This window comes from Pan troglodytes, chromosome 14 (genome assembly GCF_028858775.2).
Source record: "Pan troglodytes isolate AG18354 chromosome 14, NHGRI_mPanTro3-v2.0_pri, whole genome shotgun sequence".
In the NCBI taxonomy this organism is placed as follows: Eukaryota; Metazoa; Chordata; class Mammalia; order Primates; family Hominidae; genus Pan; species Pan troglodytes.
In genome coordinates, this window is record NC_072412.2 from 20,341,842 (window position 1) to 20,361,126 (window position 19,285).

Consider the following 19,285-nt stretch of genomic DNA (forward strand, 5'->3'; position numbering starts at 1 on the left):
GAGGGTGCAGTGAGTGGAGATCGTGCCATCGCACTCCAGTGTGGGAGACGGAGACTCCGTCCCCCCCAAAAAAATAGAGTTCTTTTTTTTTTTTGAGACGGAGTCTTGCTCTGTCACCCAGGCTGAAGTGCAGTGGCGCGATCTCAGCTCACTGCAACCTCCACCTCCTGGGTTCAAGCGATTCTCCTGCCACAGCCTCCCGAGTACCTGGGACTACAGGCGCCCGCCACCATGCCTGCCTAATTTTTTTTTTGTATTTTTAGTAGAGACAGGGTTTCACTGTGTTAGCCAGGATGGTCTCGATCTCCTGACCTCGTGATCTGCCCGCCTCGGCCTCCCAAAGTGCTGGGATTACAGGCGTGAGCCACCAAAAAAGAGTTCTTAAGATAGCAAAAAGTAACCACCTGGGCTTGGTGGCTTATGCTTGTAATCCTAGCACTGTGAGAGGCAGAGGTAGGAGAATCACTTGAGGCCAAGAGCTCAAGACCATTCTGGGCAACCTAGCAAGACTCAATCTCTACAAAGTATTGAAAAATGAACTGGATGTGGTGGCTCATGCCTGTAGTACAAGCTGCTCATGAAGCTGAGGAGGGAGGATCCCTTGAGCCCAGGAGCTGGAGGCTGCAATGAGCTATGATCATGCCACTGCCCTCCAGCCTGGGAGACAAAGTGAGACACTTTCTTTCTTAAAATAAATAAATAAAAAGGCCAGGTGACATGGCTCACGCCTGTAATCCCAGCACATTGGGGGTGAAGGTGGCAGGATCACCTGAGGTCAGGAGTTTGAGACCAGCCTGGCCAACATGGTGAAACTCCGTCTCTACTAAAAATTATAAAAATTAGCCAGGTGTGGTGGCATGTGCCTGTAATGCCAGCTACTCGGGAGGCTGAGGCAGGAGAATCACTTGAAGTGTGGAGGCGAAGGTTGCAGTGAGCCAAGGTGGCCACTGCACTCCAGCCTGGGCAAGAGAGTGAGACTCTGTCTCAAAAACCGAAAGAGAGAAAAGAAATGGATAGTCTAAGTAGTAATTGTACTATCTGTAAGTTTAATTCTTCTAGGATTGTTATGGAAATTTACATATTTTTTCGACTCCTTTTTTGAGACAGGGTCTCACTCTGTTGTCTAAACAACAGAGTTGTACAGTTACACAATCACGGCTCACTGCAGCCTTGATCTCCTGGGCTCATACAAACCTCCCACCTCCAGCTTCCTGAGTACCTGGGACTACAGGCACGTGCCACCACAGCTAATTTTTTTTTTTTTTTTAAGAGACAGGGGTCTTGATAATGTTGCTCAGGCTGGTCTTGAACTCCTGGACTGAAGCGATATCCCTGCCTCAGCCTCCCAAAGTGCTGGGATTACAGGTGTGAGCCTTTGTGCCCAGCCTTTACTCTTGGTAACAAGTAGATGCTTTACTGAGACTGTTCACATACAACCCTTTGGGAAACAGAGCCCAGTAAATATTGTGCTTATAAATGCTGTATCCCGTGTCGCCTACAGATACACCTGAAGGAGAGAGTGTCATGAGAGGAATTTGAAAAGCATTAATAATCCCCTAGAGATTCAAATTTATAATCCACAACTTTTATAAACAACCAGAAAGTTCTATGAATAATACATTTCATTAAATCTTCTCCAGAAACACATTTTGTGTAGTGTTCACTTATTTCCCTGCCATTAAAAGGTCATTCTTCTTCATATTAACAGCAGAGAATGCCATGGAGTTGCAGTGATTGACCGAGGCATATTTTTTAGAACTCCTCATTACATATTTCTGATTTTAATTCGGAGAATCTGCCTTTTCCTAAATTCATAATGCTAGGACACACAAAAGAGAGAGAGTAGAAAAAGAAGAGTGGAGAGAGTCTGATGACTTATTTTTCACATACTTCAGATGTTCACTTTTTTTAATTTTTAAAATTATGATAAAATTTATGTAACATAAATGTTATTATTTTAACAATTTTTTGGTGTACAATTCAGTGACTCGAAGTATGTTCACTATGTTGTGCAACCATCCCCACCATCCATATCCAGAATTTTTTCATCATCTCATCTCAAAAAGAAACTCTGTACCCATTAAGCAATAACTTCCCAGTCCCCACGTATCCACCAGCCCCTGGCAGCCTCTCTTTTACTTTCTGCCTATGAATTTGCCTGTTCATTCTATGTGCCTCTTATAAATGAAATCACACAATGTTTGTTCTTTTGTGTCTGGCTTATTTCACTTAGCATAATGTTTTCTAGGTTCACCCACGTTGTAACGTGTCAGAATTTTATTCCTTTTGAAAGCTGAATATTCCATTCTATGTGTATCTTTCCATCTGTTGATGGACATTCAGATTGTTTCTACCTTTTGGCTACTGTGAATAATACTGCTATGAACACTAGTGCACAAATACCTGAGTCCCTGCTTTCAATTTCCTTGGGTGTATTACTTAGAAGTGTAATACTTGTCCACGTAAATTCTAAAAAGAAAGGAAAGATGCATACCCTTAAATATTACAATTTCAGGAGCAACTCAGAGCTGGTTTTACAAGTCCATGTAGGTAGAATGAGGGCTGCTGAAAAAGTATTCCAAGTATTCTAAAATATAGCTGCACTTCTACTGCCTCAAGATGTCGGAAAGTTTCATTTTGATGAGAGCTGGTTATTTGGAAAGGTCCCAAAATGAGAGCTTATATCTAAGAAATTAACCCTCCCCAGTATCACCAATAAAAGGTTGTGAAGTTCTTCATTTTCATAGTTTCAATGTTTTCCCTTTAATGGATTGATTAGAGTGCCCTCATGTGTCTGCATTATTATATTATGGAGGTTTTGAAAAAGATATAATACTAGAATCATCCTAGAATTCTTCTTTATTCAGAAAAATAAAATTTTTAAAAAAGATATACTAGAATCATAGAACTGGGGAGAAAATTTAAATATCTTTTTGAAAAAACAAACATTGCCTGCATGCAACTCTGCATGCATGCCTATTCTAGGCACAATGAAAAAACAAATTTTTTATGGCTGGGTGTGGTTAGTCACACTTGTAACCTCAGCACTTTGGGAGGCCAAGGCGGTGAATTGCTTGAGGCCAGGAATTTTTTTTTTTTTTTTTTTTTTTTAGACGGAGTCCCACCTAAGCCTCCCGAGTAGCCGGGACTATAAGTGCACACTATCACACCCAGCTAATTTTTTGTATTTTTAGTAGAGATGGGGTTTCACTGTGTTAGCCAAGATTGTCTCGATCTCCTGACCTCATGATCTGCCCGCCTCAGCCTCCCAAAATGCTGGGATTATAGGCGTGAGCCACCACACCCTGCCGAGCCCAGGAGTTTGAGACAAGTTAGGCAACATGGCAAAACCCCGTTTCTAGAAAACATTAGCCAGGCATGGTGGTGTGGCCTGTGGTCCCAGCCACATGGGAGGCTGAGGTGGGAGGATTGCTTGAGTCCAGGAGGCGGAGGCTGCAGTGAGCTGAGATTGAGATTATACCAATGCATTCCAGCCTGGGCAGCGGAGCCAGACCCTGTCTCAAAAGTAAGTAAGTAAATAACTATTTTAAAAGAGTAATCTAAATCACACATACAAAAGAGTTTCTAAGATGTACAGCTACAATGTAAAGAATAAAAAACACACTCCTCCTAGTGAGAAAGAGTATATTACCAGTATCTTAGAAGCCGTGGATGCCCTTCATAAATTGCATCACCCAAGCTTACCCTCAGAGGTAACACTAAACTGAATTTAGTGTTTATTTCCCCCTGATTCTCTTTATAGTTTTACTACTCATGTTTGTTTCCCTAAACAGTATTTTTAGGTGAGGGGTTCCTATTTTCCCCCCAAATTGAATAAACTGCATAAATTGAACCCTATTGTATGTGTTCTGTGACTTGCTGCTTCTACTTTTTAAAAAAAGAAGGCTGGGCATGGTGGCTCACGCCTGTAATCCCAGCACTTTGGGAGGCTGAGGTGAGCGGATCACGAGGTCAAGAGACTGAGACCATCCTGGCCAACATGGTGACACGCCGTCTCTACTAAAGATACACAAATTAGCTGGGCATGTATCGGGGGAAAATTCAGCCAGATATCGGGCCGAAATTCACCCCCGATATTTCACGTAGGTTCTTTTCTATTTTCCCTAAGTGTCGGCTAGTCTGAGAAATAAAGGGACAGAGTACAAAACAGAGAAATTTTAAAGCTGGGCATCTGGGGGAGACATCACATGTCAGCAGCTTCCGTGATGCCCCCTGAGCCACAAAATCAGCAAGTTTTTATTAGTGATTTTCAAAAGGGGAGGGAGTGTACGAATAGGGTGTGGGTCACAGAGATCACATGCTTCCCAAGGTAATAAGATATCACAAGGCAAATGGAGGCAGGGCGAGATCACAGGACCACAGGACTGGGGCGAAATTAAACTTGCTAATGAAGTTTCAGGCACGCATTGTCATTGATAACATCTTATCAGAGGACAGGGTTTGAGAGCAGACAACCGGTCTGACCAAAATTTATTAGGTGAGAATTTCCTCCTCCTAATAAGCCTGGGAGCACTACGGGAGACTGGGGCTTATTTCATCCCTACAGCTCAACCATAAAAGACAGCCGCACCCCGAAGCAGCCATTTTAGAGGCCTACCCTCAGGGACGCATTCTCTTTCTCAGGATGTTCCTTGCTGAGAAAAAGAATTCAGTGATATTTCTCCCATTTGCTTTTGAAAGAAGAGAAATATGGCTCTGTTCCGCCCGGCTCACCTGCGGTCAGAGTTTAAGGTTATCTCTCTTGTTCCCTGAACATTGCTGTTATCCTGTTCTTTTTTCAAGGTGCCCAGATTTCATATTGTTCAAACACACATGCTCTACAAACAATCTGTGCAGTCAACGCAATCATCACAGGGTCCTCAGGTGACATACATCCTCCTCAGCTTACGAAGATGATGGGATTAAGAGATTAAAGACAGGCATAGGAAATCACAAGGGTATTGATTGGGGAAGTGATAAGTATCCATGAAATCTTCACAATTTATGTTCAGAGACTGCAGTAAAGACAGGTGTAAGAAATTATAAAAGTATTAATTTGGGGAACTAATAAATGTCCATGAAATCTTCACAATCCACGTTCTTCTGCCATGGCTTCAGCCGGTCCCTCCATTCGGGGTTCCTGACTTCCCACAACAGGCATGGTGGTGCGCGCCTGTAATCCCAGCTACTCAGGAGGCTGAGGCAGGAGAATTTCTTGAACCTGGAAGGCGGAGATTGCAGTGAGCTGAGATTGCACCACTGCACTCCAGCCTGGCGACAGAGCGAGACACCATCTCAAAAAAATAAAAATAATAAAAAAATAAATAAAATTAAAAAAAAGAATACTGGTTCATTTATTTACTTTCAAGTCTTTATAGTATTTCATTTTATGAATATACTCTAGGTAGGCAGTTGAATTGTTTCTACTTATTATGACTAAACACATTATAATATTATTTAAACTGCTGCCTTGTGCTCATGGCCAACAGTTTTTCTGAGTTACACATAAGGCATAGAATAGCTGAGTCTTTTTTTTGTCTTGAGATGGAGTTTCGCTCTCATTGCCCAGGCTGGAGTGCAATGGTGCAATCTGGGCTCACTGCAACCTCCACCTCCCAGATTCAAGCGATTCTCCTGCCTCAGCCTCCCAAGTAGCTGGGATTACAGGCATGCACCATCATTCCTGGCTAATTTTGTATTTTTAGTAGAGATGGGGTTTCTCCATGTTCGTCAGGCTGGTCTTGAACTCCCAACCTCAGGTGATCCGCCCACCTCGGCTTCCCACAGTGTTGGGATTACAGGCGTGAGCCAACACGCCCAGCCAGAATAGCTGAGTCTTAAGGTGTACACATATTGAATCTTTCTAGGTGATGCCAATCAGTTTTCTAAAGTGGATGAGAGCAATCTGTAAGAATTCCCTTTTCTCCATATCCTTGTGAGTACTTAGTTGTCTGACTTTCACATTTTGTTTAATCTAGTAGAGTGAAATGTTATCTGTGTTTAACTTTGCATTTTTATGACTATTCTTGAGGTCGGGTATCTTCATATGTTTACCTTTATTTAATCTTCTATGAAATGTCCATTATTTTTTTGTTTCATTTTGTTTTGAGACGGTGTATAGCTCTGTTGCTAAGGCTCTCACTGCAACCTCCGCTTCCCAGGTTCAAGCGATTCTCCTGCCTCAGCCTCCAGAGTAGCTGGGATTACAGGCACCTGCCACCACGCCCAGCTAATTTTTGTATTTTTAGTAGAGAGGGTTTCGCCATGCTGGCCAGGCTGGTCTCGAACTCCTGACCTCAAGCTATCTACCCATCTCAGCCTCCCAAAGTGCTGAGATTACAGGCGTGAGCCACCGTGCCTGGCCCATCCATGTCTTTTGTCATTTTTTCTACTGAATTATGTATTTTTAAAATAGCAAGGTATAGCATTAGTACAAAGGGGTGCATAAAAAATAAATGGGGTTGAGTACAGTGGCTCGTGCCTATAATCCCAGCAGTTTGGGAGGCTGAGGAGGGTGGATAGCTTGAGGTCAGGAGTTCGAGACCAGCCTGGCCAAAATGGTGAAGTCCTATCTCTACAAAAATTAGCCCGTCATGGTGGCTTGCGCCTGTGTTCCCGGCTACACGGTCCCAGCTACCCAGGAGGCTGAGGTGGGAGGATCGCTGGAGCCGGGAAGTCAAGGCTGCAGTGAGTCATGATTGCATCACTGGACTCCAGCCTGGGTGACAGAGCAAGACCATCTCAATAATAATAACATAAATGTACTCTTTAAAGAGTAATTTTAATTCAGTCCGGGTGTGGTGGCTCATGCCTGTAATCCCAGCACTTTGGGAGGCTGAGGCGGGTGGATCACGAGGTCAGGAGTTCAATACCAGCCTGGCCAAGATGGTGAAACCCCGTCTCTACTAAAAATTCAAAAAAATTAGCTGGGCATGGTGGCGGGTGCCTGTAATCCCAGCTACTGGGGAGGCTGAGGCAGAGAACTGCTTGAACTCATGAGATGGAGGTTGCAGTGAGCCGAGATTGTGCCACTGCACTGCACTCCAGCCTGATGACAGAGCGAGACTCTGTCTCAAAAAAAAAAAGTAATTTTAATTAAAACAGCTATGTATCCACCACCTAGGTTAAAAAAAAATGGAATGCTGCCAACATTCTAGAAGTATTCCATTTGCCCCTCCCTTGTTACAATTCCCTTCTATACTCAGAGGTCATTACTACTCAGACTTTTCTGGTAATTATAATTACTTCTCCATTTTCTTTATAATTTTGTCACCTGGGAATTCTCTTGAACAATATATTTTAGTATTGCCTGCTTTTGAATGTTTTGAAAATGAATTCATACAGTAAATACAATTTTGTCTTTGGTTTCTTGTATTCACCATCATGTTTGTGAGATTCCCATTGTTTCATATGACTGTAGTTTGTAAATTTGTGTTGCTTTATAGTACTCACATTGTTGATTGGTAGTTTTATTGCTGTCTAGTACACCACAATTCACTGAACTGTCCTGTTGATGGACACTTGGGCTGTTTCCAGCTTTTTGTTCTCATGAACAATATAGCTAAGAACATTCTTGTAACGTCTCTGGATACACTTGAGCAATATTTTCTCTAGGGTAAGTACTACTTTCTAAAGCAGGTGTTCCAGTTTACATTCTTACCAGCAGTATATGAGAATTCTCAGTAGCCTACAAACACTTGCTACTGTCGGAGTTCCTAAATTTTTTGTTTGTTTTAAGACGGCATTTTGCAGTTTTGCTCTTGTTGCCCAGACTGGAGTACAATGGCGTGATCTTGGCTCACTGCAGCCTCCACCTCCGGGTTCAAGCGATTCTCCTGCCTCAGCCTCCCAAGTAGCTGGGATTACAGGCTTGTGACACCACGAGTGGCTAATTTTGCATTTTTAGTAGAGACGGGGCTTCACCATGTTGGTTAGGCTGGTCTCGGACTCCTGACTTCAAGTGATCCACCCGTCTTGACCTCCCAAAGTGCTGGGATTACTGGGGTAAGCCACTGTGACCGGCGGTATTTTTTTTTTTTTTTTTTTTTTTTTGAGACGGAGTCTCACTCTGTCATCTAGGTTGCTGGACTGCAGTGGCATGATCTCCACTCACTGGAACCTGTAACCTCCGCCTCCCGGATTCAGGCAATTCTCCTGCCTCTGCCTTCACAGTAGGTGGAATCACAGGCGCCTGCCACCACTCTCGGCTAATTTTTTTTTGTATTTTTAGTGGAGACGGGGTCTCATCGTGTTGGCCAGGCTTGTCTCAAACTCCTGGCCTCAAGTCGGAAGTCAGGAGGTCAAATAATCCGCCTGCCTCCGCCTCCCAAAATGCTGAGATTACAGGCGTGAGCCACCACCACGCCCGGTCAGAGTTCCTAATTTTTGCCAATCTAGTGGGTGTGGTTTAAAAACCAATCAATTGAAACTAATCGTGGTTTTAATGTACTTCCCTGATTTGTAATGCGCTTGCGCACCTTACATGTTTGTTGACTATCTGGATTTTGTCATTGCCAAAGCACCTGTTCAGTAATTTTATCCATTTTTCGATTGGGTTGTCTGTTTAGATCCTATATATTCTGGATAATTGCCTTTGTCAATCATATGTGTAACAAATTTCTACTGTGTGGCTTCTCTCTTATGATGTATTTTTTTTCCCACTCTTCAGTCGTAAGATGGTATCACTTGTAAGTTCAGTCATATACTTGGCATTTTGGGTTCATCATGGAGTTATGTATTTTGGAGGTTATTTTTGTCGTAACCCAGTCAAATCAATTGCTTCAAGTTAGTTGTTTTTGTATCATATATTGCCACCCATAGGTCCTGAAGATATTCTAGAACGTTATTTCCTACAAGTTCTGGATTTGCTGTACGCGTTCAGGTCTCTAAGCCACCCGAACTGTGTGTGGCTGGAAGGATCGCTCCATGACCACCTACGCTGGCGGCCTCTCTTCCGGCTTACCTCAGGGGCGGGTATCGCGGGCCTGTTCTTTCATCAGAAAGATCTATATTTTGCTAATAAAGGAACGTTTTGTGTCCAATAAGGTTTTCGTCATTACGCATGAAAACGCCACCTTAAGCTTACGTCGCCTGTGAATACTCAAGGGAAAAAAACATCCCGACAACCAATTGCTAGGCGACGGACGCTAAGCACCTCCTCCCCGCGGACTCCAGCACCCGCCTTTTCCCGAAGTCGCAACACGCAGGCGCGCCCCGGCTCGCACACCACGCACGGAAGTGCGCCTGCGCCAGGAGACGCCCCGCCCAGCCCCTGGCCGACTATAAAGTGTCGAGCTTCTCCTCGCGACTTAGTGCTCATGCTCGCTGCAGGGGTCGGAGGTCAGGGCGAGCGTCTCGCAGGCCGTAGGAGGAAGATGGCGGTGGAGTCGCGCGTTACCCAGGAGGAAATTAAGAAGGAGCCAGAGAAACCGATCGACCGCGAGAAGGTGAAGGCCCCCTCCGCTTTGGGGTCCGGGAAGAGGTTGGGGATGAGCCCCGCAGGGTGCAGAGGCGCGGCCTGTGTGCGGGAGGAGATGGTGTTTTTGGTCTCGGGGCGGCTCGGAGGCCGCAACGCCTCGGGAAGAGAGATGAGCTCCGGGTTCGCAGCTGGTGTTTTTAACTTCTGCCCTTCCGTTTTCTCTCTCCCTCAGACATGCCCACTGTTGCTACGGGTCTTCACCACCAATAACGGCCGCCACCACCGAATGGACGAGTTCTCCCGGGGAAATGTACCGTCCAGCGAGTTGCAGATCTACACTTGGTGAGGAGGGCGGGGTGGCCTCAGGGACCCGGGCCGGGAACCTGGAACAACAGTTAATTGCCTTTGCCAGTGTAGAGTTACTCTCCTTGATTTCAATTTCATTTCTCCACTTGGGGCCTTCGGACTCAGCTTTCAGGAAGTTAGAAGTTTTTGTTGTTAGGTGAAAGGAGATTTGCCCGTATTGTAACGCTTTTGTGATTAATGTTGCAACTTTTGGGCGGTTAAGAATGGACAGACCCAAGATTGCTATCACTGTTATGGCTGCTAGGTACAAAAGTGATAGGTAGATAATTAAGTTGTTGTATCTACCCTAAAGGGACTCATAGTCAAATAAATTGCCCTAGGACAACATGGTAAGGGAGAGTGATGCTGTCGAGTGGTATTTGTTATTCTCAAAGAGCATTTCCACATAATATTAAGCCTTAGGTACCAAAGCACCAAAAGTGAAAAATAAACTACCAAAACGCGAGTTATTTCTTCTCTAAGGGTTAATGGAAAAGCTTTTGATATGTGTTTAGTGAAGATGGTTCCTGAATGTTTATCTCTTGGGTGTACCTCCCTACAAACTACTGCAGGCTTGTCTTTAGCGCTGCACGTAACTCCTTGGATTGACACCATAATGGCTTTTTAGTATAAGTAAAAGGTGTGTAATTGAAAAATATATGTATATACTCTCTCTATATATTTTTGAGACAGAGTCTTGCTCTGTTGCCCAGGCCGGAGTGCAGTGGTGCCATCTCGGCTCACTGCAACCTCCACCTCCTGGATTCAATTGATTCTTCTGACTCAGCCTCCCAAGTAGCTGGGATTACAGATGCCCACCACCACGCCTGGCTAATTTTTGTATTTTTAGTAGAGATGGGGTTTCACCGTATTGACCAGGCTGGTCTCGAACTCTTGACCTGAAGTGATCTGCTTGCCTCAGCCTCCCAAAGTGCTGGGATTAAGGTGTGAGCTACCGCGCCCAGCCTAAAATAAATTTTTTATTGTGATGAAAAGATATATAACAAGCCAGGCACGGTGGCTTATGCCTGTAATCCCAGCACTTTGGGAGGCTGAGGCTGGCGGATCACTTGAGGTCAGGAGTTCGAGACCAGTCTGGCCAGCGTGATGAAACCCTGTCTCTACTAAAAATGCAAAAATTAGCCGGGTGTGGTGGCGCAGAATTGTAATCCCAGCTAATTGGGAGACTGAGGCAGGAGGATCGCTTGAACCTGGGAAGTGGAAGTTGCAGTGAGCTGAGATTGAGCCACTGTACTCCAGCCTGGGCGACAGAGCGAGACTCCGTCTCAAAATATATATGTGTGTGCCTATATAACAAAATTTGCCGTGTTAACCATTTATTTTTATTTTTTGAGTCTCACTCTGTCACCCAGGCTGGAGTGCAGTGGCGCGATCTCAGCTCACTGCAACCTCTGCCTCCCGGGTTCAAGCGATTCTCACACCTCAGCCTCCTCAGTAGCTGGGATTACAGGTGCCTGCCACCACGCCTGGCTAATTTTTGTATTTTTAGTAGAGACAGGGTTTCACCATGTTGGCCAGGCTGGTCTCGAACTCCTCCTGACCTCAAGTGATCCACCCACCTTGGCCTCCCAAAGTGGTAGGTTTACAGGCGTGAGCCACCGCACCTGGTCATTAACCATTTCTAAGTGTACAATTTGGTGGCATTAATAGCATTCAAATTGTTGTGCAACCACTGTTTCTATAAGTTTTTATCCCTCCCTCCAACAGAAACCCTGTACCCCATCCTGCCTTTTTTTAATTTTTAAAGAGACGGAGTCTTGCTCTGTTCCCCAAGCTGGATTTGAGCTCCTTGGCTCAAGCAGCTGGGACTACAGGCACACACCACCATGCCCAGTGTGCCGGTACCCTTTTAAGGACACTCTGTGCCTATTAATAATTTCCCATTCCTCCCCTGCCCCATCCCCTGGTAGCCTCTAATGTATTATCTGTCTGTATATGAATTTGCCTATTCTGCATGTTTCATTTCAGTGAACTCATTACAGTATTCGTCATTTTGTGACTGGCTTATTTCATGGTGTTTTTAGGGTTAATGTTGTAGCATCCATTTAGCCTTGTCAAGGCTGAATCATATTTCATTGCATGTGTGCATCACATATGTACTCATGTATTGATGGACACTTGGGTTGTTTCACCTTTTTTGCCATTGTGAATAATGCTGCTGTGAACATTGGCATACAAATGTGTTTGTGTCGCTGCTTTCAGTTCTTTTGGGTATGTACCTAGGAGGGGATTACTGGGTCATATGTTAACTTTATTTAATTTTTGAGGAACCACCAAACTTTTTCACAGCAGCTGCACTATTTTATATTCCCCAAAAGATGTATAATTTTAAACTATTTAAGCCCTGTACACTAGAGCTAATCCCTTGAAGATTGGGACCTTACTTGTCTTATTTGGAGGTGCTTGTTAAATTTATGTAGTAGTATGATACCTGTACTTAAGCATCACTCAAGGGTAAGTGTTCTAGGAAGGTTGATTTAGCTTATATGGAAGAACTGTTGAATAATGGCTTGATGAAAATCTCTTCAGAAATTAAAGTGTATGTTTCTTCCAACAAGAGTTCCTATTTGCCAGGTGCTGTGTGTGCTTAGATCCTGAGGGTATAAAGTCAAGAAGGTACTGCTCCTCCCTGTAGTAAGTCCTTTTATCAGGGAAAGCGGATCAATAGAGTGATTTTTAGGGTTAAAATGGCAGGGTGAGGTTGTTCCACAGACCTTCCACTCTGAATCAAGAAAAAAAATTACCAAAAAAATCCTGTCCTAAATTATACCATCCATAAATTGCAACCAAACAAAGAAGGAACAACTTTAAGTTATATCTCAAAATGGTGGCCAAAGAAAAGATTCCGAAAGACTGGATGATTGGTATGGGGGTAACACAAAGGCCTGCCCTCACTCCCAGAAATAGTAATGAGGGAAAATTAGTTAACATATACTGGAAATTCTCAATTTGGAGAAGTAGACTGTGGGGTTAAATAGGCAGTCCCAAGACAAGTTATGGAAACAGGAATGGAAGTCCAGAAGAGCCCAGTAGAGGCAGGCTATGTTCACCGAAGTCAATCAGGGCTCAGCCAGAAAAACAGAATTGGGAGAGATGTGTTAAGAGATTTATTTCTGCTGGGCGCGGTGGCTCACGCCTGTAATCCCAGCACTTTGGGAGGCCGAGGTGGGCAGGTCATGAGGTCAGGAGTTGGAGACCAGCCTGGCCAACATGGTGAAACCCCGTCTCTGCTAAAAATACAAAAATTAGCCAGGCATGGTGGCGGGTGCCTGTAATCCCAACTACTTGGGAGGCTGAGGCAGGAGAATTGCTTGAACCCAGGTGGCAGAGGTTGTAGTGAGCCAAGATCAGCACCACTGCACTCCAGCCTGGGTGACAGAGCGAGACTCCATCTCAAAAAAAAAAGGAGCTTTATTGCAAAGAATTTGGCTTACGTGATTGTGGGGGCTGTCTAGGCCCCTAACTGTCAAATCTGTAGGGCAGGTTCTCTGGAAGGAAAGGCTGCTCTTAGGGCCTTTCAACGAATAGAATCAGGCCTCCCCAGATTATATAGGATAGACCTCTGAATTTAAGGTCAATTGGTCGTTGACTTTAGTCACATCTATAAAATATCTCACAGCAATACCTAGGTTAGTGTTTGGTTGAATATCTGGGGACTGTAGCTTCGTCAAGCTGACACAAGTACTGAACCCCACCCTGTCCTCAAGCTTCTGACTAGTGATGAAAAAGCAACACTTGGCACTCCAATTGTTGGTCTGGAAAGACAGTCCTTAGAAGGTGGGAAGCTTGTGTAGGTTTCACACTGTCAGAACTGATAAAAGGTGTGATATAAATCCCCCAAATTAATTAAGAGCAAGACAATATTGAAAATATTTTTAGAAAGGAAAAAACTCTTTCTGGTATATATCATCATAAGTATGTACTGTGTATCAGAATATAGATTGAGCATCGCAAGTCCAAAATCTGAAATGCCACAAAATCTGAAACTTTGAGAGCTGACGTGACACCGGTGGAAAATTGCACACATAAGTTCTTGACACAAACTTCTTCCTTTTTTTTTTTTTTTTTTTTTTTTTTTGAGACAGAGTCTTGCTCTGTCATCCAGGCTGGAGTGCAGTGGCACGATCTCGGCTCACAGCAACCTCTGCCTCCCAGGTATAAGCGATTTTCCTGCCTCAGCCTCCTGAGTAGCTGGGATTACAGGCGTGCACCAAACTTCCTTTCATGCACAAAATTACTTAAAATGATGTATAAAATTATATTCCAGCTGTGTATAAGGTATGTTTGAAACATAAATGAGTTTCTTATTTAAACTTGGGTCACAACCCCAAGATATCTTACGTATATGCAAAAATTCTAAAATTTGAAAAAACCCAAAACACTTCTAGTCCCATGTATTTTGGGTAAGGGATACTAAACCTATAATTAATACAGAATAGTTAACATCAAAATATCAGGTTAAAAAAAGGTCACCTCTGAGACAGATAAACCAATGTGACCTCAGGTTTTTTTGTTTTTGAGACAGAGTCTCAGTCTGTCATCCAGGCTGGAGCACAGTGGCACAGTCTTGGCTCACTGCAGCCTCCGCCTCCCAGGTCAAGCGATTCTCTTGTCTCAGCCTCTCGAGTAGCTGGGATTATAGGCTACAGATGTGTGCCACAACGCCTGGCTAATTTTTGGATTTTTAGTAGAAACGGGGTTTCACCATGTTGGCCAGGCTGCTCTCGAACTTGAGCTCCTGGCCTCAGGTGATCCACCCGCCTTGGCCTCCCAAAGTGCTGGGATTACAGGCATGAGCCACCGCACCTGGCAAAAAAATGTATACTAGGTTATTTCTAAGATGCTTACATTTTAAAATATTTTTTCAGATTGTTCTCTATTAGCTCAGGGGACTATATGAAAGTTGCATTCAAATCAATATTTGCAGGGTAAGAAACTATTGTGACAAGAGCCTGTGCTTCATCGTAAAAAAATTTTGTATATTTCATTGGCTCTAGGACTCTTATCTGTTGTAAAACTTAAGATTCTATCTAAGAAAGAAGAAACACATCTGGCTGGGCGCAGTGGCTCACGCTTGTAATCAATCCCAGCACTTTGGGAGGCTAAGATAGGTGGATCACTTGAAGTCAGGAGTTCGAGACCAGCATGGCCAACATGGTGAAACCCTGTCTCTACTAAAAATAGAAAAATTACCTGGGCGTGGTGGTGGGCGTCTGTAATCCCAGCTACTCAGGAGGCTGAGGCAGGAGAATTGCTTGAACCTGGGAGGTGGAGGTTGCAGTGAGCTGAGGTCACGCCACTGCACTCTAGCCTGGGCGACAGAGCGAGACCGTCTCAAAAACAAAACATCAGTATGAAAATGCTTTCCTAGTACATTGATTCTAAGATACATTCCAATTTCAGAGATGCTAAAATGTGGAAGGGTACATGTCTTAGAACTAATGGGATACATCTATTTTGCATATTTGGATTTATTTGGACTAGTTACTCTTAGGTAAATCACTAGGCCATAAGGTGTTGTGTAGCAACAGAAGATAGCATATAGAATCTCTGAAGTCCCTTTTAGCACTAAGAGTCTAATTAATTGAAATTTCCAGCAGTAAGGCTGGTACATGGAGATTTTGGAGGCAAATAGTATTTTTAGCTGCTTTAAAATTAATCTCTGGTATAAGACCCTGGCAGTTTCTAATGTAAATCACAACTCAGATATATGTAATTAACTCATTGTCAGTATCCCTTTTAATATTATTGCTGATTAAGCAAATGTAAATGTCTTTTTTAAAAAAAATCCAGGATGGATGCAACCTTGAAAGAACTGACAAGCTTAGTAAAAGAAGTCTACCCAGAAGCTAGAAAGAAGGGCACTCACTTCAATTTTGCAATCGTTTTTACAGATGTTAAAAGACCTGGCTATCGGTAGGTAACTTCTCATTTTTAAGTCCTGTAATCTCTTTGTTTTTAGTATGTTTTAACTCATACAGATAACTCCTTCAATGAATCTTGTTAGTGGGAGAATATGGGTTTATATTAATACGTGGTTTGGCTTAATAAAGTAGTTAAATTTTGGAACTGTGTTATAAAATGATGGAGAAAATCCAGTGCCATATTCACTTTGTAGTACATACTGGGTTTCATTGATGTGGATCCATTAACAGTTGATTTTCTTTCTTACAGAGTTAAGGAGATTGGCAGCACCATGTCTGGCAGAAAGGGGACTGATGATTCCATGACCCTGCAGTCGCAGAAGTTCCAGATAGGAGATTACTTGGACATAGCAATTACCCCTCCAAATCGGGCACCACCTCCTTCAGGGCGCATGAGACCATATTAAATTCTATTTACTATTTCTTGAATTTATTTTTCCGTCAGTTATGTAAAATAAACGTACTCTTGTTCCTCCCCTGATTATTGCCATTAAGCCTTTAAATTCTAAACAAATTATAATGCATCATCTATTTAGGAATTAGATTTGGATGTGCTATTGTATGATTACTAATAGTCTGTATGTTTCAAGCCCTTCTGTAAAATATGAAGAAAAGTGCTCTTAGCATTCTGTGTAAAACTGTACTGTTAAATATATGTGTGTAATCAGCCTGAGTGTGAAAGTTAATGGAGGCCTGGGAACAGGGTTTATACTAAGTAGTGGAGGAGCGTATGGTTAAGCCCAAAGGGGCAGAACAAGAAAGCCACGGGATTGTATGAAATCAAACATGAGTTTGTGGTGTAGACTGCTGTATGCAGTTGGAAAGGACACGTGAGAGTGAGCTCAAGTGGCAGCAGAGGCAGTTTGGAATCGTATAAGCTGCGGCAAGTTGAAGAAGCTGTGTTGGACGAGATTGCCCCGCCTTGATCAGGGTACCATGACATAAAAGGTTAAAGAACAGGCAACACAATGAGCACTTAAGTTTTTAACGTGGGGAATACGGCATTTTAAAGGCTGGAACCAGTTCAGAGGAAACAAGCGTTTCGGTAGAGGTAGAAAGGTTTAACCCTGGAGATCTGCAAATGGAGGGAGGGGTGAAGGAGGAATCTTAAGACCGAGGGAGAAGAGCCAAGGACAAGGTCAGGTTGAAGGAGTAGGAGGTGTTAACACATCCTCTTGTGTGCTAGGTAGTGGCGTGCATCTGATCTGAGAGGCAGTAAAGCAGTGATGAAGACTGCAGCAGAACATTGAAGTCCTGATTGCAGCAGTGACTGCAACCTTGGATAAATTATTTCAATCTTTATTTTGTAAAACGGAGATAACGGCCTATAGGATTGTTAAGACTGAATATTTTAAAAGAGCTTAGAATAGTGTCTGACAAATGAGAAACAATAAATACTGATCATTGGCCATAAAGTGGTATTAAAACGATCTCTTCCATGGCACTACTCTCATTTTGAAGTTTATGAACAGTATGACAGTGTATTGTAAATTCCCTTTAGTTTGTTACAGTAGCCAATTGAAAATGTATATCCCAAAATTAAAAAAAAAAAAGTACTAGCAGCAATAAAATTGCACTAGTTTTATCTGGTACATACAAAAACAGTCATTTAAAATCTAATGATTCTGTGGAATTGGTGTCCCTGTTAGCAATGGCAGAGACCAGCCTGGAGCCTAGATCTGGTGCCTCTTCTGTGCTGTGGTTTACCCCAAACCTTTAGGTTGTTTATTCATTCAGATTAGATAGACTGGAGCCATAAAGTTAATTTGCACCTAGCTTTTTGGAGAATAGCCATGATTAACCTCTATTCGTGGTGGGGGTGGCGGGGAACCCTATGATTTACTATGCAGATGAAGAGGGTAGGAACTAAATAAAGGACTTTGTAAGCCAAAGTGGTTGGGCTGCTTTGTCAAATTCCACCCTTTGCTTGGTTCCAACATGGAATTTTTCCTTTAAAGATTTCAATATTCCACCAAAAGTACAGTTAGAGAATACCTAGTGAATTTATTGAATATAATGCTAAGAATCAAAAGACTTTTGTACTAGTTTACCTCTGGCTTTGGTAAGTGTGGCTTTGAGTAATAACGGAGCTGTTTCCCCACATATAAAATAGAAATAAGTAGTCATCATGACACCGTCTTGCTCAGTGCTTTAGTGTCTGCCCTGGTTGTCTTATTTGCTCCTAGGTATTTTGGAATTAACGTTTTCCCTTTGGGATATGTGTTACAGTACATGATATTGCCTATAATGTCTTTTTAGTTTTTCATGGTGTACAAAAACTGGGACAGTTATGCCCAGCTGATCACTGACTCAGGTAATGTTTTAGGTATCGGTTGTATGCATGTGAGGGGCAGGTGTGAATGTAGAAAGAAACATTATTAGGCTAGGTTTAAAATTCTCTAAAGTTGAACATAATAAGGAGCTGAACTTGATACACCTCTTTCTTGTTCAATTAAACACATTTCAGACTTGTTTTTGTGAAATAGAAGGCAACACTCTAAATCAAGTTTGTAACTATGATTTAAGTGTTTACTTGTGCCAAACACAGATGGTTCCCAAGTTATGATAGTTCAACTTTAGATTTTTCAGCTTTGCAGTGGCACATAAGCAATAAGCCATTCACTGCGGTCCTCAGCTTATTATGGGGCTACATCCCAATAAACCAGCTGCCAACTGAACATCTTATAAGTAGAAAGGGCACTTCTGACTTCTTAGGATATTTTCAACTCATGATGAGTTTATCCAGACATGACCCCCTAAGTAAGGAACATTGATACTGTGCTGAGGAACAACTTTACCAGCATTACCTCATGTAACCACAACTGAGATACAGTGACTACAGTTGCTATTTATAGGTGACAATGAGGCCCAGATTGAGGGGCTACTTTAACAGCTCAAAAATGGGGCATTGGACCTAGGTAGCCAAAAATAGAGGATTAGTTGAAACATTTCCAGAAATAATGTTCTTTCATACTCAGTTTCTTTTATCCTCAGTTTCTTATAGTCTGGCATCCACCCACACTACACTGACACACTATTCTTGTAGTGATGTTATTCCCTACAAGTAGCAATTTTTGCCTGGTTATCTAAAGTAGACCTCTTCAGTTTTTAAACTCAAAATGCCTCTCAAAAAAAAAAAAAAATGACATGGTCATAGTTTCCACTTTGAATGTGTTAAGAGCAGCCAGATGTCTGCCTGTTCTGGTTTGTCTTCTATTACTTAAATATAGGTTGCTTTTGCAAATAACTAATTTCCTGGAGTCTGTAATGGCACAAGCTTGAAGGAAGTTATGTTTATTCTGTTAGAAAGGATTAATCATGACTAGGCAACTATTCTGTGAAGACAAAATCACGGATTCTCCCCCTTAAGAAATCCTTAGGGGAAATAAGCTAAACATAAAAGTAATTTTAATACTAAAGAGTAGTTGTAATAAGCAAAAGTCCTTAGCCTGGGAATGTTAATGCAGACTTTATTATAGGAAGGTGTAATGATATCCCTACCTCATAAAACTTGGGAGGAGTCAGTGAAATTAGGGGAGAGCCTGGTGGGCAGTGAATATTCTGTAAAGGTAAGCTA

General features: G+C 42.7%; 1 protein-coding gene and 1 non-coding gene across 3 annotated transcripts; one reads left to right on the forward strand and one right to left on the reverse strand.

The window, feature by feature from the left end:
* Nucleotides 1-7,170: 7,170 nt before the first annotated feature.
* On the forward strand, nucleotides 7,171-16,376 carry SAP18 (Sin3A associated protein 18). 2 transcript variants are annotated; one of them, XM_509567.6, is made up of 5 exons: nucleotides 7,171-7,231; nucleotides 9,046-9,446; nucleotides 9,651-9,760; nucleotides 15,578-15,700; nucleotides 15,959-16,376. In XM_509567.6, the coding sequence occupies exons 2-5, from the start codon at nucleotides 9,318-9,320 to the stop codon at nucleotides 16,113-16,115; spliced, it is 519 nt and encodes a 172-aa protein (XP_509567.4). In that variant the 5' UTR covers nucleotides 7,171-7,231; nucleotides 9,046-9,317; the 3' UTR covers nucleotides 16,116-16,376. The 2 variants fall into 2 exon arrangements, with proteins under 2 accessions (XP_509567.4, XP_054521047.1); XM_054665072.1 differs by having other exon boundaries at nucleotides 7,182-7,615.
* On the reverse strand, nucleotides 8,660-8,731 carry LOC112205273 (small nucleolar RNA SNORD27). Its single transcript, XR_002939174.1, has one exon. It is a non-coding gene; the product is annotated as a small nucleolar RNA SNORD27 (small nucleolar RNA).
* Nucleotides 16,377-19,285: the final 2,909 nt, after the last annotated feature.

Bases quoted from the DNA above. Each gene is read 5' to 3' on its own strand.
- SAP18 (XM_509567.6), top strand. From the start codon at position 9,318: ATGCTCGCTGCAGGGGTCGGAGGTCAGGGCGAGCGTCTCGCAGGCCGT. The intron at 9,447-9,650 runs GTGAAGGCCCCC...TCTCTCCCTCAG, and splicing joins AACCGATCGACCGCGAGAAG to ACATGCCCACTGTTGCTACG. The intron at 15,701-15,958 runs GTAGGTAACTTC...TCTTTCTTACAG, and splicing joins GTTAAAAGACCTGGCTATCG to AGTTAAGGAGATTGGCAGCA.